This window comes from Eriocheir sinensis, chromosome 8 (genome assembly GCF_024679095.1).
Source record: "Eriocheir sinensis breed Jianghai 21 chromosome 8, ASM2467909v1, whole genome shotgun sequence".
NCBI lineage: Eukaryota > Metazoa > Arthropoda > Malacostraca > Decapoda > Varunidae > Eriocheir > Eriocheir sinensis.
This window is the reverse complement of record NC_066516.1, coordinates 18,889,949-18,904,092: the sequence shown is the minus strand read 5'-3', so window position 1 is coordinate 18,904,092 and position 14,144 is coordinate 18,889,949. Positions and strand designations below refer to the sequence as shown.

The 14,144-nt window shown below is 38.1% G+C and overlaps 1 protein-coding gene across 5 annotated transcripts in view; it reads left to right on the top strand.

The window, feature by feature from the left end:
- The window catches only part of LOC126995631 (uncharacterized), a 36,462-nt gene that overhangs the window by 14,697 nt on the left and 7,621 nt on the right, over positions 1-14,144 (top strand). For all 5 annotated transcript variants that reach the window (XM_050855362.1, XM_050855361.1, XM_050855359.1 and 2 more), the window contains 12 exons: positions 40-176; positions 1,093-1,239; positions 2,949-3,198; positions 3,557-3,775; positions 4,704-4,821; positions 5,934-6,137; positions 7,428-7,595; positions 7,749-7,928; positions 8,035-8,237; positions 10,175-10,230; positions 10,418-10,531; positions 12,608-12,835. In XM_050855362.1, coding sequence (XP_050711319.1) covers positions 40-176; positions 1,093-1,239; positions 2,949-3,198; positions 3,557-3,775; positions 4,704-4,821; positions 5,934-6,137; positions 7,428-7,595; positions 7,749-7,928; positions 8,035-8,237; positions 10,175-10,230; positions 10,418-10,531; positions 12,608-12,835 — 2,024 coding nt within the window. The remainder of the gene's footprint in view (positions 1-39; positions 177-1,092; positions 1,240-2,948; positions 3,199-3,556; positions 3,776-4,703; positions 4,822-5,933; positions 6,138-7,427; positions 7,596-7,748; positions 7,929-8,034; positions 8,238-10,174; positions 10,231-10,417; positions 10,532-12,607; positions 12,836-14,144) is intronic.

Below are 14,144 nucleotides of genomic sequence, written 5' to 3'. Positions count from 1 at the left end.
ATACTTGGGTGTGCCCTCAGTTGATTGTTTTCTTCACAGGCTGTGACACCTAAAAAGCTCACGTTAACTCAGTATCGGCAAAGAGCATCCCATGATCTCAAGCAACAGCAACAACAACAGCCAGTGCAGAAGCTAGTCACATCCCAAGGAACAGTAACAGGAGAGGAAGTCAGAATGTAAGTGCGAGATCACACACACACACACACACACACACACACACACACACACACACATGGTACAAAGTCTAATATAAGGAAAGTAGAAAGTAGAAAGGATTCAGAGGGCAGCAACAAAGCTGGTTCCAGGACTAAGAGACTTAATATATGAAGAGATATTGAAGCAGTTGGACCTGCTGACACTGGTGAAGAGGAGGGAGAGAGGGTTATTGTATATAAGGGCCTGAGTGTGATGGAAAATGTGGACAAAGGAGATCTAATTATGTGGGATACAAGAGAATCAAGAGGTCATGGAAGGAAGATGAAAAAGGAAGCCTGTAGAAGAGATATAAAGAAAAATAGCTTTCCACAAAGTGATGAATACCTGGAGCTGCCTGGAAAAAGATGTGGTCCATGCAAAGGCGATTCATGATTTTAAGGTCAAGTTGGATATTAGTAAATATAGAGATGGGACAGTATGAGTGTGGCTCCTCTCCCGTATACCATAACTAGGTAAATACACACAGACACACACACACACGCACACACACAGAGGTTACAGCTGTACCAAAAGATCCATCACTTGTGAGTTTTAAGCTCATATGAGGAGGGTACTGGCTGGTGATCTCAAGTCTATCGTGTGGTCAGACCATGGTGGATTACACACACACACACACACACACACACACACACAGACACAGACACACATGTAATTATGTATGTTTTATATAACATTTTGATATGAGTAGGTCACTACAATACTTGATGGTAGAATCAATCTTTAAAGCCTAATTTTTTTTATCAAGCATGATTGCCTCTTAATGATAATATTTTCAAGAATTTGAATGAATGACCAAATTGGGTACCATTATATTAGTAATCTAGTTTTATCCCTGTAAAAAAAATTGTTCCAATATTATGTAGCAGCACTTTTCAGACCTTTGTCAACAAATAATGCCCAGAAGCAGCAGTACTACTATGTTCAGCATTCTGATGGAAGGAAGGTATTAGCTGTGTTTCCTATGGACCAAGGTGCTACTACTACACTTGCAATAAGTCACCCAATGTCATCATCTACCTCAGCGTAAGTTATCCCCTATTGGACTATGTGGCATCTTATGTGTGACGACTTTTTTTTTTTACCCCTGTGCTCACATTCCTCTCATCTACACAAATAGCACCAATAGCTTGCCTCCCCTGTCTCACTTTTAGCTTAGCTCTTCATCCTTTGTAACGTGATGTCAATCTCGCTTATCCCAAAATTTCATTAGATATTGTTACCTTATACTTACTTGCTAAAGTTGCATTATTATCAAAGACAACCCCACAAATATGTGCTTTTCTATTAATAAAGATTAAAGCTAAATGTGAGGAGAATTCAGGAATCAGTATTGAAGAAGTTTTAGTTTAGTTGAAGTAGTACCAATTGCACAAGCATTATATACATCACTATGCATGGCTTTCATTGCATATGAGAAAGCATTTGACTTAGTTAAAATTTCAGCAGTCATAAAGGTATTCAGGAGGCAGTATTCAGTATTCAGGAGACATGGACATGGAATGCAGCACAGTAATGGAGAATACAAACGTGCAGTGGAAATGAGTTATTTAAGAGGTGCTTGTGGTGTTTCAGGATGGGATGGAGAAAGTATTGAAAGCATGTATGAGTGGTTTGGTATGGGTGCGACAGTAAAAGAGTAGAGTGTGGAGTGGTGGAATGGGTGAAGTGTGGTGCGTTGAGATGGTTTGGACAAGTGATGAGAATGGGGGAGAATGAATTCGTGAAGAGAGTGTATGAGGGAAGGATTGAGGGAGGGGGTGTCAGGGTAAGACCACATGTGAAGCAGATCAATAGGGTGAGTGAATATTGGAGTGAGAGAGTTGAAAGTAGCAGGATTGAGTGTGCTGAGAGGGAGTGTCAGAACAAGAAGAGTTGGAGACACTTCTGCTGCGGCCACTCCCTGGAGGGAAGTTCCCGCAAGGGAGCAGGGCATCGGAGATATAGATAGATAGATAGATAGGAGGCAGTGTGTGGATGAATCGTACATAAAGGTGTTGGAAGATATATTGAGAAACAGCAGGGCAACAAACTCCACAAAAAATGAAAAAATGCCAAGTACCAAAGGTCCTCTTCAATGTGATCCAATTAGAGTGTAATAAGAGGGAATCAAGAAAATTGGTGAATTCCTTAACAACATTAGATTTGCAGATGACATAGTCTTATCAAGTGAGTCTCGGAAAATCTTGCAGAAAATGATTGAGGAATTTCACAGAGAGAGTTTGAAAACAAGCCTAAAGTTGATTATGAAGAAAACAAAGAATGATTGCTAATCAGTTGGCAGGGCAACAAATAATGATTGAAAATATAACACTTGAGAGAATAGATGAATACAAATACCTTGGGTAAATAGTTAGTGCAAACTCAGACCACAGTAAAGAAATCAGAAAGAATAGGATTGGCATGGAGTGAAGTAATGTCATGAATAGTAATCTGTCACTTTTCCTGAAGAGGAATGTATCCTGCCAGTCCTAATACACTGTTTAGAAACCTAGCACATTTCAAAATATTTAGAGAGAAAGCTTAGACCTGCACAGAGAGGAATGGAGAGAAAAATACTGAGCATAAGGTGGAGGGACAGGAAGCAAGCATTGTGGATTAGAAAACAGACAGTTTGAAGATATTTGAATGACAATTAAGAGGAATATATGGATTTGAGCAGTATATATTTATGAGTTGTAAAAAATACAATGTTTTAACAAACATTATCAGTATATTCTGTCCTTTTCCTTCAGGAGGAGCACCCATTTTGCTGCTTCTACATCAGACAACAATGCAGTCATAACTGTTAAGCACCAAGACGGCCCTGCACAACCCTCAGTGTCTGGAACCAACATGCAGACATCAACACCTCCCACTTTGTCTTCCTCCAAGAGTATTTCTTCTAATAATGTATCTTCCATAAATTCATCCTCCACCTCTCCACCACTGCAAGAACATGTAGTTCACTCATCAGTATCGTCTGAACTAACAGAAAAAAGTTCTGTAAGTATAATGAGTAAATACTCTGCTTCAGTTACATCCTTACAAAAGCTGTTTACTTACAATAGCTTTCTAAATTAATTTGAAGACCTTTGAAGCATATGTTAAATCTTTTTGTTTCTTTATCATTCTGCAAAATATTCCACTGGGGCACATTCTTATGAAGGCACTTTAGTCTGGATTTTTGTTGGGTCACAGATTGAAGTCATGTAATTGAATATTGAGGCATTCTATCTTTTTACAGAGCTTGAGGTCTTATTAAATACTAAAGTATTCATATATCTCCTCATGATATTCTCCATCTCACCCTGACATGACAATAATTTGGAGATAGTAATTTTAATTTTATTCTTGTTTGCAGGCTGATAAACCAAGATATATTGCTGGTCATGTATCTCTGTGTACCAACTGTGGTATAATGAGTGAGGATCTATTTCGATGCCAAAGGTGTAATCATAAACTACCTATGCAACCCCGCCCTGAGCCTCCCACCACCACAGCAGGTCCCAAGGCCATCACTTGTGACACTGTGACCATGACCAGCAAGGGAATTGCTGTGTCACCTCACATTCCAAAGCAGGTAATTTATCAGTGCTTGACATGCTTTTACTGAATCACAGTACATGCAATTAGTTTTCAACAGTATTTTTATTTATTTATTTATTTATTTATTTATTTATTTATTTATTTTTTTTTTTTATATACCTGCCTCCAGGTGAGATGGTGTGGTTTCAGCTTGGTGTGTGAAGAAATGCTCAGAATATCAAAACTCCTGAAGAATATGATGTCTTTTTTAAATGCGTGTGTGTGTGTATCATTCATTTTCATACAGTATGGTCTGATCATGTTCTGGACTCTTGATTGTGTATGTGTAATTACCTAGTTGAAGTGTACAGGATTTGAGCTAAACTTATGAAGTCTCCATATCTGCTTTTGTCCAACATTTCTTTGAATTCAAGAATTTTCATAGCTCTAATGATTTCTGTAGCTAGACTATTCTAGCATCAATGATTCCATTGGGGAAGCCATCTTTCTTTATATACTTTCTACTTTTGTTTCCTCAGTTCATGTTAATGTCCCCTTGTCCTGCTTTCCCTTAGCATTTTGTCTTCCCAGAACCTCACAAACCTTTGAGAACACAATTTTGACACATCAAGGGCTCCAATTTGACTTGCTGCTGATTTTCCTTTATGTGTCCTGTAGCATCTTAATTTTATCAATAATAACCATTCGTAATTGCATAATTTGTAGTAACATCTATTCGTTATAGCATACCCAACTTACGAGATTCTAAGCTGCCATCATGTTGGGCAATTTGGGCTATTGTATTAGTGTGGAACTCCATGGGTAATTTAACAGTTTGAATACCCTGCATTCTGACTACAAAGTGGAGATTCTCATGGTGAAGTACATATTGTTGTTTTCAGGGATAAAAGTAAGGGAAGGTTTCATTTGTTATTCATTTATTTAAAGGTAGAAAGGAATTTAGCACACAACCTTTGTTTCAGGACTTTTATGGAAAGACAGGTGGAGGGAACAGAAGACCTGAGAAAAAGACGATGAACCCACCAAATAATAAAGCCAAAGGAAAAGGGCGAGGAAAGGGGAAGGCTCCAGAGGAACCTGGTGAGTGTTTCATGTGTCATCATTGCAGCACCATGACTACATGCTCCAATTCATCCACCAATATTGTGTCATCATTATTACCTCTGAACACCTAAAGTTTATCAATCCAAACAGCAGCAGTCCCATGCTTATTTATGTTAGTAGATTTCTGGGTCATTGGATGATACCTCTAATCACTGTAAACTAAAATATATAGGGTAATGCTGGCCAGAAACCTTTAATTTTACTACTGTAGGACCAGACCTTGAAGATAGTGGAACCAGGAGTACCAGTACTGGTGCTGGTACTGATGAGAAAGCAGGAAGGCAACCATTGTAACATGCCAACACACCACAAGCCTCAGTACCTTGTGTTATTGCAATGCAATGCAGTGTGTACTAAGATAATGGTGGTGACATCTTTCTTGGTGGCTGAGTGTAGTGTATAGTAATCCTGTCATCTCACCATAGATACAACTGTTTTCATCCAATTCTCCTCTTATTGTACTTGATTTTAACTTCTGCTTCTATAAACCTAGAAAAGGAATTGTAAAAACTCAATGTGCAGGCCATATTGATCAGTGTCAGAGGCTCTTGGTGGCCTTCAGAAATATTTTGTGACACCAGTATGCACACATTTGGTGTTGGTACCAGTACTGGTAGTACCAGGCACTGGAATGTTGATGGGTAGATTAGAGTTGTAAGACAATGAAAATATTAATAACAGTTTGGAGGCATTTGAGAGATTTAAGAAGAGAGTATATACAGTATGAATAGGTAAACATAATGGCAGCATAAGAATATGAGGATAACAATTTACAGTAGAAAACAGTAATAAAACATAAAAAAAGTAAATTCAAAGGAAGAAAATAGCGGACAGTGAGTTAAGCTTAGTTATGATCAGACAGGGAGATGGGAAGGGAGGAAAGGGGTTGAGTTGTATTTCATGAACTAGGACTAGGTCATGGATTTTCATAGTTCTGTCATGAAAAGTCATAGAATTTTACTGTCCCTTAAGGTGCAGGAACATTATACCTATCACAACTTAGATTGTTTCAAACATACATTGCAGGAAATGTAATGTGCAAATGGTAATTTTGCAGGATATGATTTTACATTCGTGGAATTTTTCAGTCATCCTAACTCTGTCATCTGATGAAGATGAGGAAAAACCTGGTGGAGGTTCAGGGGGTCCGGGGTCAGGTGGTGCATCTGGCTCTCCTAGGTCTGGGGGCTACGCCAGCCATTCAGAACCTGTCAACCATAAAGAACCCATCATTACTGCTGACATGGAAAACTTTGAGGATTCTGAAAATGACGACACTGGTGCTATAACAGGTGAGTATATTTATGTTCATGCCAAATGCACCATTGCTATATTTACAGTAGTCACTGAATGTAATGCTGCTTCTTTTCTCACACCAGTCACACAGCAAACACCAGTAACTCACTTCACTATCATTCAACACATTGCATGATCACTCGTAAGTAGCAGTGAGTCAACAACATTTTTCTTGAAATGAGTGTTACTCATCAAAAGCAATAGGAAAATATATTTACATGTTCAATGGTAAAGATAAGGGAGGATTAGTGGTTTGGAATATTGGGATCCATGATGTATCCACGATTATCTATCTATCTATATCCCTGATGCCCTACTCCCTCAAAGGAACCCTCCAGGGGATGGCCGCGACAGAATTGTCTCCATCTTGTCTTGTTCTGGCACTCCCTCTCAGCACACTCAATCCTGCTACTTCCAACTCTCTCACCCCAATACTCACTCACCCAATTGATCCACTTCACAGGTGTGTCTGTGGTAGTCCAGCGAGTTGCTTCTAGTTCCCAACAATCCACTGTCTTTGCTTTACCCAATGACACCTCCAACCTCATTGGTTACGATACTGCCACTTCAACATGTTGAAGTTGAATATGTAGTTGTAAGCACATAACAGCTACTTATGAACTTTGATTTGTACAGATCATGATAGATGTGAAGAAAATTCAAGCTGAATTATCTCTAAAGGTGTTTCATTATATACCTATATTTTGACCCAAGATAACAGCTGTGGCATATGGCTTCATGCCACATGCCATATGCTGTATGGTGGCTGAGTGGATAGCATGACGGTACCGCGTCCATCCAGGTGGACACAGGTTCATGTCCTGCCCAGTGCCACAAGCTGGGATTTTTCAGTCACTACTAAGTGGCCTAAGACTATCCACATGCTGTCCAGAAGACCACCTATCAACCCGGACTCTAGATTCTCTCTAAAAGAGAGGGTCAATAATGAGCTCCTGGGAGCATCATGAGCCAAACAAGACGACGCCACTGTAAACACTTGCCTGCGCCATGATGGGCTGGGGCTGGCCATCAGGCCCCCCCCCCCCAAGAAAGCCTACCAGTGCCATAGGTAAAAACGTAAAAAAAAAAAAAAAGAAAAGAAACTGCCCACTTGTGTTGGAACTACTGTTCCAGTCTCATTTCGTTAGAGTAGTAAGTGATTGACGCATGCTCAGTTTACTACTTCTGAGCTCTAGACTTACTGCTTTACTTAAGGGAGATTTGTTTATGAAGACAATGATAATGCCTGATTTAGATTTCCTCAGATGTTATTTTTTTCTCTTTAGGTGGGGGCATACCAGACATACAGAGCCTGAATGATGGCACATTGAAGGGGCAGTACACCTCTCTTCAATGTCGTAGTCTTCGGATTGGTTCTTACAAGGTCATGCCGAAAGAGAGGGTGCTCATTGTTCCTCAGGGTCTACGCATTGAAGTTCCTCCCATTACTGATGGTAAGAGCAAAACACTGACTGAGCTATCAGTCGTAAATATTATGTTTTCTGAATTTACAGCTGAAATTACTTTGTAGAAAGTACAGTAGCATAGAAGGAAAAGTAAGAGATAAATTAGACTTCACTATTAAATATTCAATATATTTTTTTCAGAATCTGCAGAGTCAATAGCATTTGACATTCCAATCAAAGGCGTGTTGAAGATTTTGGTCCACTTTGGAAGGTCTTTGCCAGTATTCTTCATTTATGTCAAACCTTCAGTAGCTGCAACCATAAGAAGACTGCTCAGTATGACAGACAAAAATGGATACTATTTTGATCCTTGTAGCCATGGTATGTAGAAGTCTTTCATCAAGTGTTTCTGAATTGAATGGCTTAAATACTCATGATAAAGCATATTTGTGTGCACTTCTGAAATTATTCCCATTGTTTATTTTAGATGAATCACAGAAACGCATCACCATCCTACCTGATAAATTATCAGAAGAGAACAAGAACCTTGTCAAGGAAGTGTTTGGTCATGCAAATTTGTCCAGCAATAGTGGTGCCCCCGGGTCTTCTACATCAACTGAGCACGTTAATATAATGGAGGAACTAGATCATAAAGAAGCCAATGAGATTCTTCTAAGAGCATCAGCTAAGGTAATTATATATATATATATATATATATATATATATATATATATATATATATATATATATATATATATATATATATATATATATATATATATATATATATATATATATGCATCCATCTCTTCATCCACAGTGTGTGTAAGTTTTTTTGTTTGAAGTGCGTCTCTATAGGTCGATGCGTCTCCATTGGTACATGTATCCTACTCTGTCAAACTGTTCTCTCTGTTGGGCTCCTCCGATCACAACCTTATATCTGTATTCTGTTCTATCACTTCTGTACAACCTCTGGACCCACCGAAGAGGCATTTTGCTTCAGCTCGGTGGGACGACCTGAGGATGTACTTTTCTGATTTCCCTTGGAATGATTACTGCTTCCAAGAGAGAGACCCCTCTGTGTGTGCCCAGTACATCACAGAGGTGATTGTCTCTGAAATGGAGGCACACTTTCCACATACTTTCTCTATTCCTCATGTTAAAAAGCCTTGGTTTAATCACGCTTGTTCTCGTGCTGTCAAAGATAGAGAGGCAGCCTTCTTGCCTGTGGCGCCAGTAGGCTCCCTTGGTGTGGCCTGATGGTTGACCCCAGCCCGTTGTGGCACAGTTAAGTGTTAATAGAGGCACCATCTATCTATCTATCTATCTATCTATCTATATCTATCTATATCTATCTATATCTATCTATCTATCTATCTATCTATCTATCTATCTATCTATCTATATCTATATCTATCTATCTATCTATCTATCTATATATATATATATATATATATATTTATATATATATATATATATATATATATATATATATATATATACATATATATATTTTTTTTTTACAACAAAGGAGGCAGCTCAAGGGCTACTCGCTGCTCCCCAAAAAGAATTAAAAGAGGTGGCCGAAAGAAAGATCAATTTCGGGAGGAGAGGTGTCCTGATACCCTCCTCTTGAAAGAGTTCAAGTCGTAGGCAGGAGGAAATACAGATGAAGGAAGATTGTTCCAGAGTTTACCAGTGTGAGGGATGAAAGAGTGAAGATGCTGGTTAACTCTTGCATAAGGGGTTTGGACAGTGTAGGGATGAGCATGAGTAGAAAGTTGTGTGCAGCGGGGCCGCGGGAGGCGGGGAGGCATGCAGTTAGCAAGTTCAGAAGAACAGTCAGTGTGGAAATATCGATAGAAGATAGAGAGGCAACATCACGGCAGAATTTAAGAGGTAGAAGGCTATCAGTAGGAGGAGGAGAGCTGATGAGACGAAGAGCCTTGACTCCACTCTGTCCAGAAGAGCTGTGTGAGTGGAGCCCCCCCACACGTGAGATGCATACTCCATACGAGGGCGGACAAGGCCCCTGTATATGGATAGCAACTGGGCTGGGGAGAAGAACTGGCGGAGACGATACAGGAATGATACAGGTAGGAAAGATAGATGTTGATAGGCAGAGACAAAAGAGTTTGACCAGGCAGGGTGTCGGCACAGAAGCACAGTTTTTAAGTATATATATATATATATATATATATATATATATATATATATATATATATATATATATATATATATATATATATATATATATATATATATATATATATATATATATATATATATATATATATATATATATATATATATATATATATATATATATATATATATATATATATATATATATATATATATATATATATATATATATATATATATATATATATATATATATATATATATATATATATATATATATATATATATATATATATATATATATATATATATATATATATATATATATATATATATATATATATATATATATATATATATATATACTTCACTGACATTGTCTAAACTCTATTCTTGTTGACTGGGAAAACTCTGTTCTTGTTAACTGGGAGAAATGGTCTTTGTAGTTGCTACAAATTCTGACTGCACTATTTTCCTACTAGGTCCAGCCTCTAATCAAGAAACCTGCAGTTGCTCCAGCTGCCCCTGAGTCAAAACTGTAAGTAAAGTTTTACTCCTTCATCATCCCATCATACTATTGAATTTTTTCTTGTGTCTGGTAAATTAGATTTAAAATTTAAAAAATCAACATAACATCTATTCAAACGTAATCATCCTTACTCATAAACTGCATTATATACTATAGGTGTTGCTATGTTATTATTACCATACAACTAATATTCCAGATTGATATATCCCCCCCCACCACAAAAAGGAGGAATTTCCATATCAACTGAAGACTATTGCTGCCTGGAGGAAGAACAGTTCTTGAATGATGTTATACTCGACTTTTACCTAAAGTTAGTAGTGGATAAAACTGTATCATGTTTCATGGACTTTATCTCAGAATATGGATGATGAGCAATTTATGTACCATCTGAAGGGGCAAAAGTAGCCACATGGGGTAAAAGTGGCCATTGCCTTTGTTACATACCTAATTATTTTTGTCAACAAAATAAAAGGAGGAATTATACAAAATGCATAGTAGTTGGTGGTTTCATTTCCATGTCTATCTAAAAAAATATTATTTGAGTAATTGAAAATGTATGACTAATAATTACCATTTGTTCTTTTCAGAGATTAATTAATTAGCAAATGATAAGGTCCACAGATAGTGGTACACACAAACAATATTTTTTTAGACAGACATGGATATGAAACCACCAACTACTACGTGTTTTGTATAATTCCTCCTTTTATTTATTTATCTTCCTACTAATTATGTACATGTCATCTGCAAGGATCTTACGCAAGCATATAAAGAGGCTGCAAGAATCCAGATGGCCTGTACATGACAGCTCCTGGTTACTAGTTTACCATCAGCCTTTTATCTATTAATCTATTTCTCCATGTCCTGCCCCTTCACGGGAACTTTACCCAAGGGGATGGAGATGCCTCCAGTATTCCCTGTTCTGGCATTCCCTCTCTGCATATTCAGTCCCTTGCCTGCCAACTTTCTCTCTTATTCTCAATCATTGTTAATTAGTTTTTGGTTGTTTCCCCCTGACACCATTCCCCTCAATCTTGCACTCACTCACTGTCTTTACATGCTAATCCTAATTCATTCATATGTGTCCAGACCATCTCATTCTTCACCTAAACCACTCCATAATCCACTCCTCTTGCTGTTACACTCATACCAAAACTCATACATCATCATTACTTTTTCCATTCCATCTTGACATTTCTTTCTCCTCCTAAATATCACTATATCTCAATGCCTTGTTCCATCACAGGAACTTTCCCTCAAGGAGGCAGAATCATCTCAGGTTTCTTTATTCTGGCACTCCCTCTCAGCACACTCAATCCCTTGCATATCAACTCCTTCTCTAATACTTGTCCACTCTATTGATCCATTTTACTGCTAGTCCATATTACTTCCCCTCCCTCAATCCTGCCCTCATATACTCTTGTCACAAAGTCATCTTTTATTCATTTTCATCCCATGTCTAGACCATCTCAGAGCACTATGCTTCATCCACTGAACCCCTCCACAATCCACTTTCATAAAAAAAATCATACATGCTTTAATTACTTTCTCCATCCCATCTCCATCTCTACTCCCTTTTCCTTTGTACAATGGCACAGTCATGGCTTTTTGTCTATCATTTGGCACCTCATCCTGCTTCCATGCTTGATTACCACATCCACAAGGACCACAACGTTCACTCTCCAATTACATCTCTCCCATATTTCAGCACTAATGCAGTTATACGATCTCATTCCTTATCTTCTGCTGTTATACCATCCCATCCCTATCTTTATATATCAAGCTTTAATTTGGAACTTTTAATTGTATTTTAGTAACTACTCTTGTAATGGATTTGTTCCTTTCATTAACCACCCTATTTTTAGAATAATTCTTGCCTTTCTCCTTTAACCTGAATTTATTTGACATGTACCCATTACTGCAGCTCCTATCCCTCCCCCTTTTTTTTCAAATTCTTCAACATTACTTGTGTTAGTCTGTTGAACTTATTGAAATACTTTTGTCTTACATTTTATGATCCAACTAAAACAGATTTTTGTAGCTTGGATTGATGCATTCATACCCTGCTTTAACTTTGTACTTAGATTTCAGTTCCATGACATCAGTTGTGATTCTGACTCCAATAGATAACCATCTTTTTATTAGTACTTAATATACATATCCCGTATAGTAGAGCATAACTTATTTTAAAATGATACATGTAATGGGTAGTTCAGGCACTACTTAGTTGAGTGGCAAATCATACATGCTTTCTTATACCAAATTTTCAGCAACATTTCCTCTCATTATAGAGTGCATTTTAAGAACCACATTTTAGTTATCAGACACGTTTGGAGAGATTACATTATATCTCATTGAATAATCTATGGTTTGTTTGTATCAACAGGTGGCTCCTACAAAGCAAGCTTTCAGAAATACATCGGCAGCACACTCATGTGTTTTCAACATTTTTCTACAAGCGACTAACATCCAAACCCAAGAAAAGAAGGCTGAACACTCCTGAAGATGACCCTAAGCTGTCTGCAGCAGAAAAGAGACATGCCAGAGTCAAGTCTTGGACCAAAAATGTTGATATATTTTCCAAAGATTTCATAATTATTCCAATTAATGAACAGTAAGTTATAAGTATTCATTTTTTTTAAGTTGTTTCAATTTTTTCTTAGTAACTTTATACTAAAAAGAGGAAGATATAATGAAATGGTGTTGGGAAAATGGAATCTGACAAAGCTGTAGGGGTTGCTGGGTTGGTTGCAGGGGCAATGAAAGTATCAAAGATAAGAATTAAACTACTAGTTACAGATTTGATTAAAGCTGTTATATATGAGTGTGTGTCTCCTGATGATTGGCTGAAGAGTGTAATGGTGCATGTATACAAGGGTGAAGGGGTTGCTCTGGAAAGCATTAACTAAAGGGATATAAGCTCTCAGAGTCTCATGAGTTAATAGAGAGAATATTAAAGTGTTTCATGAGGGACAGGCATGCATAGACAAGATGCAGTATGGCTTCATGCCATGCTGAGGAACCACTATGTTATATTCATTATTGTTAGAGAGATGCAGGACAAATAGGTAGCTGGAAAGAGAGACGTAATCAGGTGGGCAGTGAGAAGACTGGGGGTCAAGGAAAGGTGGACAAGAGTAGTTATGACTAGGAGATGGTACTACCTTTCAGATGAGGTGAAAACCATGTGTAATGAAATATTTTCTGTAAATGTGGGTGTACATTAGGGATTTGTTGTTCCCTTTACACCTCCGTGGTCTAGTAGTCAGCATGACTGGCTACCAATCCGTGGGCTCGGGTTTGAATCCTGGCCTGAGCAGTTGTCGTGCAGCTCACCCAGCTGTTCACCCTCCCTTTCGGGCTGGTCAGTAAAAGGGTACCTGGGGAAACCTGGGAAAGGTAAACTGGCAATCCTGAATTTCACATTAGCCTGTGTCCTGGGGTTCTTCCTACCATAGGTTCAAAGGGCCAACGGATCGGAGATGAGCAGCAGCCACACACAGCTATAGCATATACACCCACCTTTACATTTTACTTTTTATTAATGCTTCTGAGACTCTGACTCATGGTTTTAGAGTAGCACTCCCATGGACATGTTTATATCTGACTTGGTGTTAGGGGCATATTACAAGTTGAATCTGAGAAGTTTCGGGTCCCTACAGAGATTGGTTTTGGGACCACATTACAAGTAGAATCCAAGAAGTTTTGGGTCCCTACAATGTTATTCATCCTGAACTCTGCAGGGACCCGAAACTTCTCAGAATCGATTTGTCTCTAAACTGAAATCTGTATGGACCCGAAACTTCTTGGATTCAGCTTGTAAAACAGCCCTTAGTAGCAGAGACTATGGAAGAAGCTGTGGAAATGCTTAGGAAATGGAAAGAAAGAATGTCATTAAAGAGTTGTAGACATCAGTGATAATT